We start from the raw sequence: 12,937 nt of genomic DNA on the forward strand, positions 1-12,937 counted from the left end.
CTGAGCCGAAGGCAGAGGCTTTAACCCATTGAGCCACCCAGGCGCCCCTGTTGTCTTTATTCTTCCCTGCTGCTTTCTTTGAATATTTTACCCTAGCATTTTATTTTTTATTTTTTTAAGATTTTATTTATTTATTTGACAGAGAGAGATCACAAGTAGGCAGAGAGAGAGAGGAGGAAGCAGGCTCCCTGCTGAGCAGAGAGCCCGATGCGGGACTCGATCCCAGGACCCTGAGATCATGACCTGAGCCGAAGGCAGCGGCTTAACCCACTGAGCCACCCAGGTGCCCCCACCCTAGCATTTTTTTTTTTTTTTTCTTTTAAGATTTTATTTATTCATTTGACAGAGAGAAATCACAAGTAGATGGAGAGGCGGGCAGAGAGAGAGAGAGAGGGAAGCAGGCTCCCTGCTGAGCAGAGAGCCCGATGCGGGACTCGATCCTAGGACCCTGAGATCACGACCCGAGCCGAAGGCAGCGGCCCAACCCACTGAGCCACCCAGGCGCCCCCCACCCTAGCATTTTATGTTAAATGTTTCACTTAGTAGTTTTCAGCAGTCTTTTCCAATGTAAGCATTTAAGAATCTGATTTTTTGCGTAAGAACCATTTTAGTAGCATCCCACACATTTTGATTTGTAGTGATTTCATTCTCTCTCTGTTCTAATTATTTCCTTATTTCATATATATATTTAAACATCTAAGCGTGTAGGGAGTTGGAGATGACTTTTTGTTACCAATTCCTGACAAAACTGGATGAGTTCTTATTAAAATACCGATTTTTATTTTTATTTATTTATTTTTTTAGCCTGTTTCTGGTTCATAGGACATCCTTCACTGAACTTAGGCTTTCTGGGCATGGTTCTTCTGCTGCTCAGCCTTCCTCCGTGCTGCTCCTCTGCCTGGAATCCATACCCCGCTCCCCCTGCGTCAGCCTGACACTGGCCATCCTCTCAGTTCTCAGCCTGGCTGCTACTTCCTAGGGAGCCAGAGCAGCGCCCTCCTGACCTGTCTCCTGCCCCGTTTATTTCCCGGTCTCGTGCACCGCACTGCACCACTGTTCGTTCTCTCTGACTTCCCCAGGAGTCTGAGCCCCATGGCAGCAGGCCCAGGGCTCTCTGAGTCACTGCCTGTCCCCAGCCTTGGCCTGGGCGTGGAACAGAGGCTTGTTGAGTTTGTGAGTAAGGAAGGGCTGACTCCTCTCCTGGCCATCTTGCAGGTCCTCATCAGCATGGTGTATCTGCCTGAGGCCATGCCCGCCTCTTTCCAAGCCATCTATACCCCAGTGGAGTCAGCAGGCACTGAAGCCCAGATCAAGCACCTGGCTCGGCTCATGGCCACACAGATGACGGCTGCAGGACTAGGGCCAGGTGAGTGTCCTGCGGCGCTGACCCAGGCCAAGGGTTGGCACTGTGGCTGCTGGGTTCCCCTTCCTGGAAGAGTGCCTCCTACCATGGTACAAATGAAACTCTCGTGAGATGGTAGGTTATAGGTCCCGTAGATACACTGAGTGCTTTGTAATTTCAGGCCCTGGACTTTGAATGCGGTGGACCTGGATTTGAGGTCTCAGTTGAATCAGACTGCCTCAGCCACTCAGTAGCAGTATGACCTTGGTCAAGTTACTGAACCTCTCTGACTTGGGTTTTCCTACGTTAAAAGTACTAGGGAGATATAAACTATGTACAGAGAAACACAACTCTTAACTGTACATCTTCGTGAGTTTTCACAAATTGGACACACTCATATAGCCACCACCCAGATGGAGATAATAGACTATTTCCTCCAGAACATTCCTTCTTGCCCCTATCCAGTCAGCACTGATGGCAGCCCATCCCCTGAGAGAATCACTTTTCTGATTTCTGTCTCTATAGATTGGTTTTTCTGGTCCTGAACTTCATATAAATGGGATCCTAGAGAGTCTGGCTTCTTTGGCTCAGCATAAGTGTTTTTTGTTTGTTTGTTTAAGATTTTTTTTTTTTTTTTTTTTAATTTTACCAGCAGTTCGGGGGGAGCACATGAGTGCATGAGCAGGGGGAGAGGCAGAGACGCAGGCTCCCCACTGAGCAGGGAACCCAATTTGGGGCTTGATCCCAGGACTCTGGGATCTCGACCTGAGTGGAAGGCAGATGCTTAACCAACTGAGCACCTTAGGCACCCCTCAGCATAAGTTTTTGAGAATTCTCTGTGTTATGTGAACCACTGTTGCTCAGTAGTATTTCCTTACACAAACACGCTATTGTCTGTTTGTCCACACCCCTGTTGATGGATCTGTGGCTTGTGTCCAGTCTTTGACCATTGTGAGTGAAGCTGTACAAGGGTTTTGGGGGGTTTGTTTGGGGTTGGGGTTTGTTGGTCTTTTTGTTTTTGTTTGGTTTACATACAGACGTTTTGGTGCACACATGCCCTCATTTATCTTGAGTATACACTAACGAGGGGATTATTGGGTCGTAGGTTAGGGTGTATTCAGTGCTCTTAGAAGCTGCTCATCAGTGTTCCAGCGTGGCTGTGCCATTTGCTACCCCCACCCACGGTAAACGGCACATCTAGTTTGAGCCTTGGTTGTATGCAAAGTGGGGATAAAAAGTGTGCCTGTTTCAGAACGACGTTTTGCAGATCGAGTTGGGCTTTGTGTGTACAAGGCTTGCACACAGAAGGTCCCTGGAGGGGAGCAGAGGTGTGTGGCGTTCCTGGAGCCCATTTGCTCCCTCCCCCTCAGGTGTGGAGCAGACCAAACAGTGCAAGGAGGAGCCCAAGGAGGAGAAGGCAGTGAAGCCAGAGAGCGTCCTGATCAAGCGGCGTCTGTCGGCCCAGGGCCAGGCCATCTCGGTGGTGGGCTCCTTGGGCGCCATGTCTGCTCTAGAGGAGGAGGCGCCCCAGGCCAAGAGGAGGCCGGAGCCCATCATCCCTGTCACACAGCCCCGGTGAGTCCCCTGTGCGTGCACGGGGGTGTGCACGCGTGTTAGGCATACCGACAAAGACAGGTGGGGCTGGACGAGGGTCTGATTACAGAGTCAATGCCACCATAACCGCCAAGCCTTAATGGTTGTTTTCTTTTACATAAAATGCCCCCTTTCTTTCTTCTGTCTAAAGCTGGAATGACAGAATCTATCTCTGAGGATCAAGGGAGATGAGTTCATAGTGATAGATCATTAAATTAGATAACTCCTGGGTGGGAAGTGAATTTGATACAAAGTATTTAGCACGATTCCTAACATGTTATAAGTGCTACTGGTCGTTATCCTCCTCTTCATTATTACCTCCCTACAGACAAAAAAAAAAATCCAGCCAGTCTCTTCCCACACCCTCCCAAGACCTGCTGTCCAAGCAGTGCCTGATTCACCCTCCAGGCTCTCCATCCCCCTCGCTCCCTCCTCCAGTCTCACTGGCCCCTTGGTTCTCCATGAGCAGCCAGGCAGGTCCCCACTGGAAGGCCTTTGCACTTCCTGTTCTTTCCACCGGGAAAACTCATCCTCCAGATCTGCGTGCAGCTCCTCCTCTTGCTTCATTCAGCTCTGCACTCACGCTACCCACCGCAGAGAAGCATTCCCTGAGACATGCTTTACAGAAACAGAATGGCACCGTGTTCTGTCTTGTTGCCCTGTGCCCTGCCATGCCTGAGTCATAGGAGGGTTAGAAAGGCAGTATGGTAGGGGGTAGGGATGGGGGTCTCTGTGTGGTCTGGGGTGGGCCTGGGCTCCAGAAAGGATGTTCTGAGTCACCATGACCCTGTCCCTACTCTCCCACATAGGCTGGCTGGCGCTGGTGGCCGCAAGAAAATCTTCCGCCTGAGCGATGTGCTGAAGCCCCTGACAGATGCCCAGGTGGAGGCTATGAAGCTGGGCGCTGTGAAGAGGATCTTACGGGCGGAGAAGGCTGTGGCCTGCAGCGGGGCGGCCCAGGTATGCCCGTCTCCCCTGCCCATGCTTCCCGGCCCACCATGCTCACAGCCCAGGGATGAGACAGCCCCGGCCTCCCTGGCTCCAGGTCCCAGCCGGGCTGCCCACCAGCCCTCCCTACCTCTCTTCTGTCTTCCTGCCAACGGAGGCGGCGACAGCAGCTCTGCACAGAGATGAGGAGGAAGAAATGTATGGACACACATGGCTCTCGCTCAGCACAGAGCTGGCGCCTGGGAGGGCCCTGCAAGCGAAGGCTGTTGCTGGGTTCTTTCTCGCTAGTAGTTAATAGTGCTCTTGTTACTGCTGACATTTAGATGGACCAGGTCTAAATCCTAATTCTGCCACACGCTGGCATCGTAACCTCAGCCAAGTGGCTTTTCGAAAACCCCACTTTTATTTATTTATTTATTTATTTATTTAGCTTTTAAAGATTTTATTTATTTGACAGAGAGAGAGAAATCACAAGTAGACAGAGGCAGAGAGAGAGAGAGAGTCCCCCACTTTTTTTAAAGTGTAATTTCAATTAACCAAGAAGTACAGAAAAGTACTCTCTCTTAAAAAGATATTTCCAGGCCATAGAGGTACCATAAGTCTTCCTCGGCCCCCACCCATGTCACATCCCTTCCTCCAAGGGGACCAGTGAACAAAGTAGGGGAAGTCTTCAGGATCTTTCTTTGTGTACTTAAGTATGTGGGTACTACTTTCACAGACTCACTTTTGTTCTCTGACGATTGATCCCCACCACAAACGAGACCTATGGTTATAAGGTTCTCAGCCTGCCTTCCTTGCTTAACACTGGGTCTGCAGTGGGGGTGGTCCCTGAGCCTGGGCAGGAAGATGTGCAAGGCACGATCACAAGGTGCCTGGGATTGCCTCCCACACCCACACGTACCTCCACTCTCCTGTCAGGTGCGCATAAAGATCCTGGCCAGTCTCGTGACGCAGTTTGATTCGGGCCTGAAGGCTGAGGTCCTGTCCTTCATTCTGGAGGATGTGCGGGCCCGCCTGGACTTGGCCTTCGCCTGGCTCTATCAGGAGTACAACGCCTACCTGGCAGCCGGTGCCTCGGGCGCCCTGGACAAGTATGAGGACTGCCTCATCCGCCTGCTCTCCGGCCTGCAGGAGAAGCCAGACCAAAAGGATGGGTGAGGGGGACTGCCTTGCACCCTCCTGTGTCCTGCCTTTCTATTGTGGTTTCCAGTCACCTTTTTCCTCACCACCCAAGGCCTCATGCCCGTCCCCCGAGACTCCCTGCTCTCCCTGCTCTCTGGAGACACTTGTAAGGCAGATTCCAGATGGGCTCTGGGGCCTGCTCTGCTGTGTGCCTCTGCACCTCCGCTCTCATAGATAACGGTCTACCTTATAGGCTTGTCTCAGAGGTTAACTTCTCTCTGCCCCATCTCTCACCTGAATTGCTCCTGTAACTTCCTCCTTGTTCTCAACCTCCTGCTGATCCATTCTCCACACAGCAGTCTGGGTGACATTTTAGAAAGTTAATAGTCTTCTTGTTACCCACTAAAAACCTTCCATGATTCGCCATCGCTCTTGCGATAAAATGCAGCCTTTTTTTGTGCCCTGAGACAAGTGTAACCCAATTCCTACCACCCTCTTTGCCTTCTTATTCTGCCCCTCTGCTCCTCACTGCCGCCAGACTTTAGCCATGCTGGCCTTCTGTCTTCTGACCCTTGAACGTGCCAAGTTCAGGGCTTGGCAGGCCATTTTAGGCCACCACATTTGAAGAGCAGTACCCTTCCCCACTCCCTGTCATTCTCTTCCATTACTGTAGTAAATGAGTAAAGTTAGGAATCCCCATTTGACAAAGGGGAGAGCTGAGCTTCGGAGAGGTAAAGTCTCCACCTCGGTCAGCCGGCCGGCTGCGTTTGAACTGGCTCTGTTTACCTCCAAAGTTCTGTCACCAGTTGAGCAAATGGTCTGTGAGGGGCAGCCCTGCCAGCCCCAAGCTCCAGCAGGACTGGAAGCCTCTCCCGGCAGCATTTCCTCACTCTTCCTCCCTGGCAGGATCTTCACTAAAGTTGTGCTGGAGGCACCACTGATCACGGAGAGCGCTCTGGAGGTGATTCGCAAGTACTGCGAGGACGAGGTGAGAACAGCCTGACTGTCCCCTCAGCACCCCCAGGGCCTGTGCTGGGGGCCTGAGGAGCCCACAGGCTGGGCCTTGTGGCAAGGGACTCTGGGAGGGACCTGTCCTGTTGTCCAATCTGAGGGAGGCAAGGGAGACCTCCCAGGGGCACCCTGCAGGTGCACTGAGTGCTAGTGTCCCTTCTTTCTGCCACAGAGTCGTACATACCTGGGCATGTCCACTCTTCGAGACCTGATCTTCAAACGGCCGTCCCGCCAGTTCCAGTACCTGCATGTTCTGCTAGACCTCAGCTCCCACGAGAAGGACAAGGTGATCCCCTGCCACCCTGCGCTGGGCCGCACTCTGCCCTCCATCTGCCCCGAGCACCTAGCCCAGTCTCTTCCACATGCCCCCAAACATCCTCTCTGGGTCTGACGCACTCCCCACAGTAGTGTGATGGTGGTGGTGGTGGGTATGTTATCATTTCTGGTGGCACAAAGCTGCCTAGACTATACACATGCATATATATACACACTCAACCCCCAGGAAGGGCAGCTGCATTCTCCCTCCTTCTCCACGCATGTTGGGGAGCCCCTGTGCGGCCTGCTGCTGTGCCGGAACCTGGAGGGGGAGCTGACAGGAGAGCAGCCATGTGGCCTATCAGTGAGCAGGGAGGACACAGCCAGCCCGTGGAGTAGAACAGCACGCAGCTGTGGGAGCCCTGGGGAGGGGCCTGACCTACCTAATGGGGGAATGGGAAGGATTAGCTTTAAGGAAGCCTTCTGAAGGAGGGGACAGGTGAGCCAAGACCTGAAGTAGGAGTAGAGGGTGTGACTGAACAGTGGGAACTAGGTGTGCTTACGTGTGATTGAGAGGGCCCTAGACCCAGCCCTGCCAAGTGTTTTGCTGCCTCCTCTCTTGGTGTCTTGTGTCCATTTTTTCAGCAGACCCTCACTGCAGACTCTGGCTTGTCCCTTTGGTGCTGCTGGGGACACAGCAGTGCCCAGGAACAGTCCCTGTTTTCAGGGCTCCCAGCCGGTGATGTCTGAGTAAAATGGGGTAGAGCCAGTGACAGGCATTCTGGGCAGTGGGAACCTTTCGTGCCAAGTCTCAAAGCCAAGGAGAATGCTGTCACTTTGGAGAAACTAAAGAAAACTCTTTCTGGTTGGAACGTAGCAAGTAAGGCAGGAGACGGTAAGGGATAGGCATGAGCAGGTCGATGAAGAGGTGGTGCAGCCTCTGACTTGGACCAGGAAACCTCTCCCCCGAGTGCACACGTGACTCAGGTAGACCAGGCCTGTCTCAGTCTTGGGCTTGTTTTCCCATTGGTCCTGCCAAGCTCCGAACAGTGGTTTCCCCGTTCCACCATCTTGCCCACCCTCTCTTTTCAGGTGCGCTCCCAGGCCCTGCTGTTCATCAAGCGCATGTATGAGAAGGAACAGCTGCGAGAGTATGTGGAGAAATTTGCCCTCAACTACCTGCAGCTCCTGGTCCACCCCAACCCGCCGTCCGTGTTATTCGGAGCCGACAAGGATACAGGTCTGGCGCAGCTTCCTCAGATGAATATTGAGCATCCTCTGGATCCCAGGCTCCCGGCCAGGCCCTGGGAATGGAGCTGATTTGAAGCTGGGCTCTGCTCAGCCTCTTAGGGAAGACAGCCAGGCAGTAATGACCAGTGCGAGCAGGCCTGGGGGCTGCAAGAGTCCAGAGGGGAGTCTCACCCCAGCCCCAGGGTGAGGGAGAGCATCCTGGAGCAGGGGGCGGAGGGCTGAGAGCCAGAGGACAAGGAGAGCTAGCCAGTGACGGGGCGCCAGGAAGGGCCAGGCGTAGACCCATTCCTTTGACAAAGCCCTGGGTCCCTCAAAATTACAGGCCCCAGAGGAGCAGACCATTAAACTGAAAGGTTCTGGGGCCTCTGGTTGGCTCAGTGGGACATGCAGTTCTTGATCTGGGGGTCATGAGTTTAAGCCCCATGTTGGGCATGGAGCTTACAAAAACTTGGAAGATGCAGGCTATGACAGAAAGCACGGGATCTTCAGGAGCCCTGGCACAGCCTAGCTGCCTGGAAGACCTCCCAGGAGAGACACTGCTTGTGTGAGACCCAGAGGATGAGGAGATACAGAGAAGGGAGTTGGGCAGCAGCGTTCAGGCAGTAGAGTGATGTGTGCAAGGGGACCTGTGTGGGCTCTGGGGGGTGGATTGTCAGGAGGAGGCTGTGGCTGGAGCATGGAGGCCTGGGGAGCAGGGAACATATAGCATCTGGCAAGTAGAGCCAAGGTGGGCGCTGGGGATTTATCCCGGGCACAGGGTAGTCATGGGAACGCAGAACCAGAGAAGGGCAAGCTTAGAACTTCCCTTTGGAAAGATCCCTCTGGCTGCCCTGTGGATTGAGGGCAGAGACGAGGTGGGACTTAAGTGCAGAGGCTTCCAAAAGGGGAGTAGTCCTGGTCCCTCACCATTGCCCTGATGCTTGGCTTCCTGCCCTAGAACAGTTCCCTTCTGTGCCTGGCCCCAAAAGAAGGGACAGACAATGAGGGTGGGAGATGCTGGGAGGAGAGTGATCCCTGATCCCCGCCCCCTGCCCTATCAGAGGTGGCGGCGCCTTGGACCGAGGAGACCGTAAAGCAGTGTCTGTACCTCTACCTGGCTCTCCTGCCTCAGAACCACAAGCTCATCCACGAACTGGCGGCCGTGTACACGGAGGCCATCGCCGACATCAAGCGGACAGTGCTGAGGGTCATCGAGCAGCCGGTGAGGCCCCTGAGCCCACCAGGCTCTGCCCACCCATGGGCAGGGTTGAGGTCCCAAGTCCAGCCCTTCCTCTGGTATCTCCACCTCGGCGAGGGCTCAGCACCAGATGGTGGGCGCCCTGGGTCCTGCCGCTCTGGAGCTTGTGGGTGGTCCACCTGCCCCGTCTGCCAGTGAAAGGACAGCAGGGTCGCCCTGCAGTTATGAGGCTGGAGCAGGGCAGACCCGGGTCCACATCCTGCCTCTCTGACCTCCCTTCAGTGAAAACAGGGAGGATGATTCCGTCCCCCCAGCTTGCTGCAGGGACTCCAGAAGCTCATGCACGTAAATGTCTGTATCACTGTCACCGGCTAGGAGCTGGCCTTCCCTTGGCTGGCCGCTGGCCATCTTTAGTTGTCATTACACAAGTCTCGCCTGCTCCTCTCTCTGGAGCCACAAGGTCACCTACATGAGAAGCAGCAGGCCCCTGAAATTCAGACTATCTGCCCTTCCAATCTGCAGCTAGATCAGAAGCCACTTTTTTATATCTTATGCCCCTGCTTTATTACAGAAAATCTCCAGCATAAAAGGAGTTTGTTGGGCTCAAACCAAATACCCGCCCCCCAGATTCAGCAGTGTCCTCCCCTAGTTTTCAGAGTGAGTCCACCAGACAGTGAGCTCCCAGAGGGCAAAGACTGCCAGCTCCATGGACCATTATAAACATTTATGGCAGAGGAAGGCCTGAGCCCTCATACCCAGCCTGGTGCTCCCTGCATTGTTGCCCACTGAGAAGACCAGGGCCGAGTCCTGATCTGAGCAGGCCGCCATGCGGGGCGCTGGTTGCCACTTACATCTTTAGAAGCCTGAAAAGTCTTTACTGAGGAATTGGAGGGCAGGCTGGGCATCAGAGGTCAGGTTAGGTCAGAGGTGACGGGAAGGGCCCGGCTGCTCAGTAGATAGCCCGCCTGCTCAGTAGGTAACCAGCACTGGTGAAGACTTGGGAGCTACAGCAAGTCTGTACCCTGTAAGGGGGGGTAAGGGAAGGCCCCATACTGCTGCCCTGCCCCTTCCCACCTTCCCCACATTTCTCCCAGTTCCCTGAACTCTGTCACCAGTTCTGTTGTCCCCCAGGGTCACTGAGGTGTAACTGGCACACAACCTGTGTTCCCATGAGATGTCAAACCCAGTGTCTGCGGGGAGGTCGGGGTATTGCAGGAGGATGATCACGGAACATTAGCTAACATCCGTCACCTCACATTGTTTGTTTCTCTGGTAACAAGAACTTTTAAGATCTCTTTGTCCAGTTTGTGCCCCAGAGTCCCATCATCCCCACCAGCCACACTGCCTCTGGTGCCTGGGCCTCCCTGAGTTCTCTTGGGCCCCCTCGCCCTGTACATGTTGCCCAGCCCCTTCTCCAGCCTGCCATCCCTTCTCTCCCTCTAGATCCGAGGAATGGGCATGAACTCACCAGAGCTGCTCCTGCTGGTAGAAAACTGTCCCAAGGGGGCAGAGACACTGGTCACACGATGTCTGCACAGCCTCACGGACAAAGGTGCCCCCAGGACCCCCCACTTCTCAGCCTTTTCCTCCATATCCCAGACCTTCCTCATGGGCCCTTCCCAAGACCTGGCCCTCAGAGCTATTGGCTGTATTGCTAAATGCATTTGAGAAACCAGGGGCCAGCGATTCCTGCTCTGAAGCGGAGTTGGCCCTCCCCTCCCCTTGCCCACAGCCACTGCCATTTCTCCTTCCTCTCGGGGCTCCCCCTCACCCCACCTGTGCCCACTGCTTACTCTTCTGCCTACAGTCCCGCCCTCCCCAGAGCTGGTGAAGCGGGTTCGGGATCTCTACCACAAGCGGTTGCCAGATGTCCGCTTCCTCATCCCTGTGCTCAACGGACTAGAGAAGGTATGGAGCTGGATGTCGGGATAACCCCCGATGAAGGCGGGCAGGGCAGGGGTGGGGAGGAGGTAGGCACCCAGGTACCCACGTCAGACACTTGCAAGCCCTGGAGGAGCTTTGGGGCAGTCTCAGCTCTGCTTTCTCCTCTTGAGACCTCAGGCAAGCCACCCCTTTCTCTGCTCCTTGGTCTCTGTCAAATGAGGATCATAGTGATGCATGTGCGCGCGCATGCGCGCACACACACACGCTGGTCCAAAGGCCTAACTGTGTTCCACCCACCCAGGTCTTATTGCTAACAGGCTGTGGGGCCCTGGTGAGCCTCAGTCTTCTGTGGAAAAAGGGGATGACGATGACACCCTCTCCCTGCAGGGGCCATCAGGGGGCATGTGGCACAAGGAAGGCTCAGATGGGGAGTGACGAGGCTGGGACTGAGCCAGGCCCAGTGACTCAAGGAGAAAGCTCAACCCCAAGGGACCAGAGGGAGCAAGAGGAGGGAAGTGTCTGAGGTCAAGGCCGGAGCTTCTCCTTGCCTCACCCTAGGGCGAGCACCTGGGATGGGGGTGCCCTCTGACCCGCTTCCCCTTCACTCCCCCTGCAGAAAGAAGTGATCCAGGCCCTGCCAAAGCTCATCAAACTCAACCCCATTGTGGTGAAAGAGGTCTTCAACCGCCTGCTGGGCACCCAGCATGGTAGGTGGTGTCTTCGATGGGGTCGAAAGAAGCAAAATAGAACTTTGAACCTAGAAAAACAGCCGAGTGACCTAGGATGGACCCCTCACTCTCACCCCGGGGGCTCATGGTGTTAGCGAGGGAATGGAGGCTGGCTGTTGCACCCATAACATGATCGATCGATTGATTTTTTTAAATATTTATTTATTAGCGCACAAGTAGGCAGGGTAGCAGGCAGAGAGACGGGGAGAAGCAGGCTCTCTGCTGAGCAGTGAGCCCGATGCGGGGCTCAATCCAAGACACTAGGATCATGACCTGAGTCAAAGACGCTTAACGACTGAGCCACCCAGGCGCCCCCATAACATTGATTTAAAACCCCCACACAGGAGTGTCTGGGACCCCCCAAACCACACCAGCAGAGTGCCGTCTCCCCTAGCTGCCTGTGGGCAGCGTCACCTCTAAGCGCGGTCATCGAGTGCATGGCCTGGCCCATCTGTGCTCTGCAGGGGTCCTGCCCTCCTGGGGGCACAGCCCAGGGAGGAGGGAGAGGAGCTGCTGGAGTGCGTCAGCTATTGCCCTAGAAGGGTAGGAACCCCATGCAGGGAAGGAGGAGAGCAAGGTGAAGGCTTCCCAGAAGGAGTGGCATACATTCCCTTCTTTTTCGTCCCCTGCCCCAGCCTTCTGTCCTCCCAGTCCCATCAACGCAGAGGGTGCCTCATACTCGTTCACACTCCCCTAGTCTAGGGACCCAGACACACCTCTTAGGTGCCACCCTGTCTCCTTCCCCTTCCCACTCCCTCCCTACAGGTGAAGGGAACTCGGCCTTGTCCCCACTGAACCCTGGAGAGCTGCTGATCGCACTGCACAACATCGACTCGGTGAAGTGTGACATGAAGTCCATTATCAAAGGTGAGGCGCTCCCCCCTGTTCCCCCCAAGTGGCCTGGCTGCTGCGGACCCAGGGAGGAACCTCAGTCACTCACATGTCCCCGCTGGAGTCTGCCGCACTGGAGATTGTGCCACCTGCAACCCCATCTCCGCTCTGGACACCTACCCTCGTTCCTTTGCCTTCCCTCCCTCCCCTCTTTCCTCCCCCCTTCTGTCCAAGGAACTGGTGCATCTGCTATGCACTGGCCCAGAGTAGTTCTCAAGAAGGGTGGGGGCCCCCTCCCTCCCCAGCCCTGGCTCGAGGAATGAAGGAAGCAGAGCCCTCGGCCGAACAGGGGGCAGAGGGACGGCCAGCAGAGCAGATGGAGCCCACCAGGGCTGTTGTCGGACCAGGAGTAGATGCTGAGTCCAGTCCGGGCTCCAGTTGAGACAGGAGAAGGTGCCTCCAGGGCATGGGTTGGGGACACACTGGCTGGCTCTCCTCAACCAGCAGTTTCCTAATAGCTGCTGGCACCACTTCCCGAGCACTTACACTGAGCCAGGCTCCCCCGAGTGCCTTTCAGGCCGGCCTGCCGACACATGCCAGCTGTTACCTGGTGAGTATGCGGACTTTCGTCTTCTAGACGAGAAAGTGAATGTTCCAGAGAGATTGAGGAACTTGCTCAGGGCCGTGCACAAGCTAAGCGGTTTAGTGGAGCCACACAGAATCTGAAGCCCGCTAGACCCGAGTTGGAACCCAGCTCTGCCAGTTCTGCCCGCCTGTGGCACCCTGGGTCCCAGT

General features: G+C 55.0%; 1 protein-coding gene across 1 annotated transcript in view; it reads left to right on the plus strand.

The window, feature by feature from the left end:
* The window catches only part of SYMPK (symplekin scaffold protein), a 37,454-nt gene that overhangs the window by 19,289 nt on the left and 5,228 nt on the right, over positions 1-12,937 (plus strand). The window contains exons 11-22 of the mRNA XM_059383123.1: positions 1,216-1,366; positions 2,713-2,917; positions 3,745-3,895; positions 4,802-5,037; positions 5,912-5,993; positions 6,189-6,302; positions 7,364-7,511; positions 8,563-8,723; positions 10,143-10,251; positions 10,507-10,607; positions 11,200-11,290; positions 12,077-12,178. Coding sequence (XP_059239106.1) covers positions 1,216-1,366; positions 2,713-2,917; positions 3,745-3,895; positions 4,802-5,037; positions 5,912-5,993; positions 6,189-6,302; positions 7,364-7,511; positions 8,563-8,723; positions 10,143-10,251; positions 10,507-10,607; positions 11,200-11,290; positions 12,077-12,178 — 1,651 coding nt within the window. The remainder of the gene's footprint in view (positions 1-1,215; positions 1,367-2,712; positions 2,918-3,744; positions 3,896-4,801; positions 5,038-5,911; positions 5,994-6,188; positions 6,303-7,363; positions 7,512-8,562; positions 8,724-10,142; positions 10,252-10,506; positions 10,608-11,199; positions 11,291-12,076; positions 12,179-12,937) is intronic.

Source organism: Mustela nigripes, chromosome 17, assembly GCF_022355385.1.
Source record: "Mustela nigripes isolate SB6536 chromosome 17, MUSNIG.SB6536, whole genome shotgun sequence".
In the NCBI taxonomy this organism is placed as follows: domain Eukaryota; kingdom Metazoa; phylum Chordata; class Mammalia; order Carnivora; family Mustelidae; genus Mustela; species Mustela nigripes.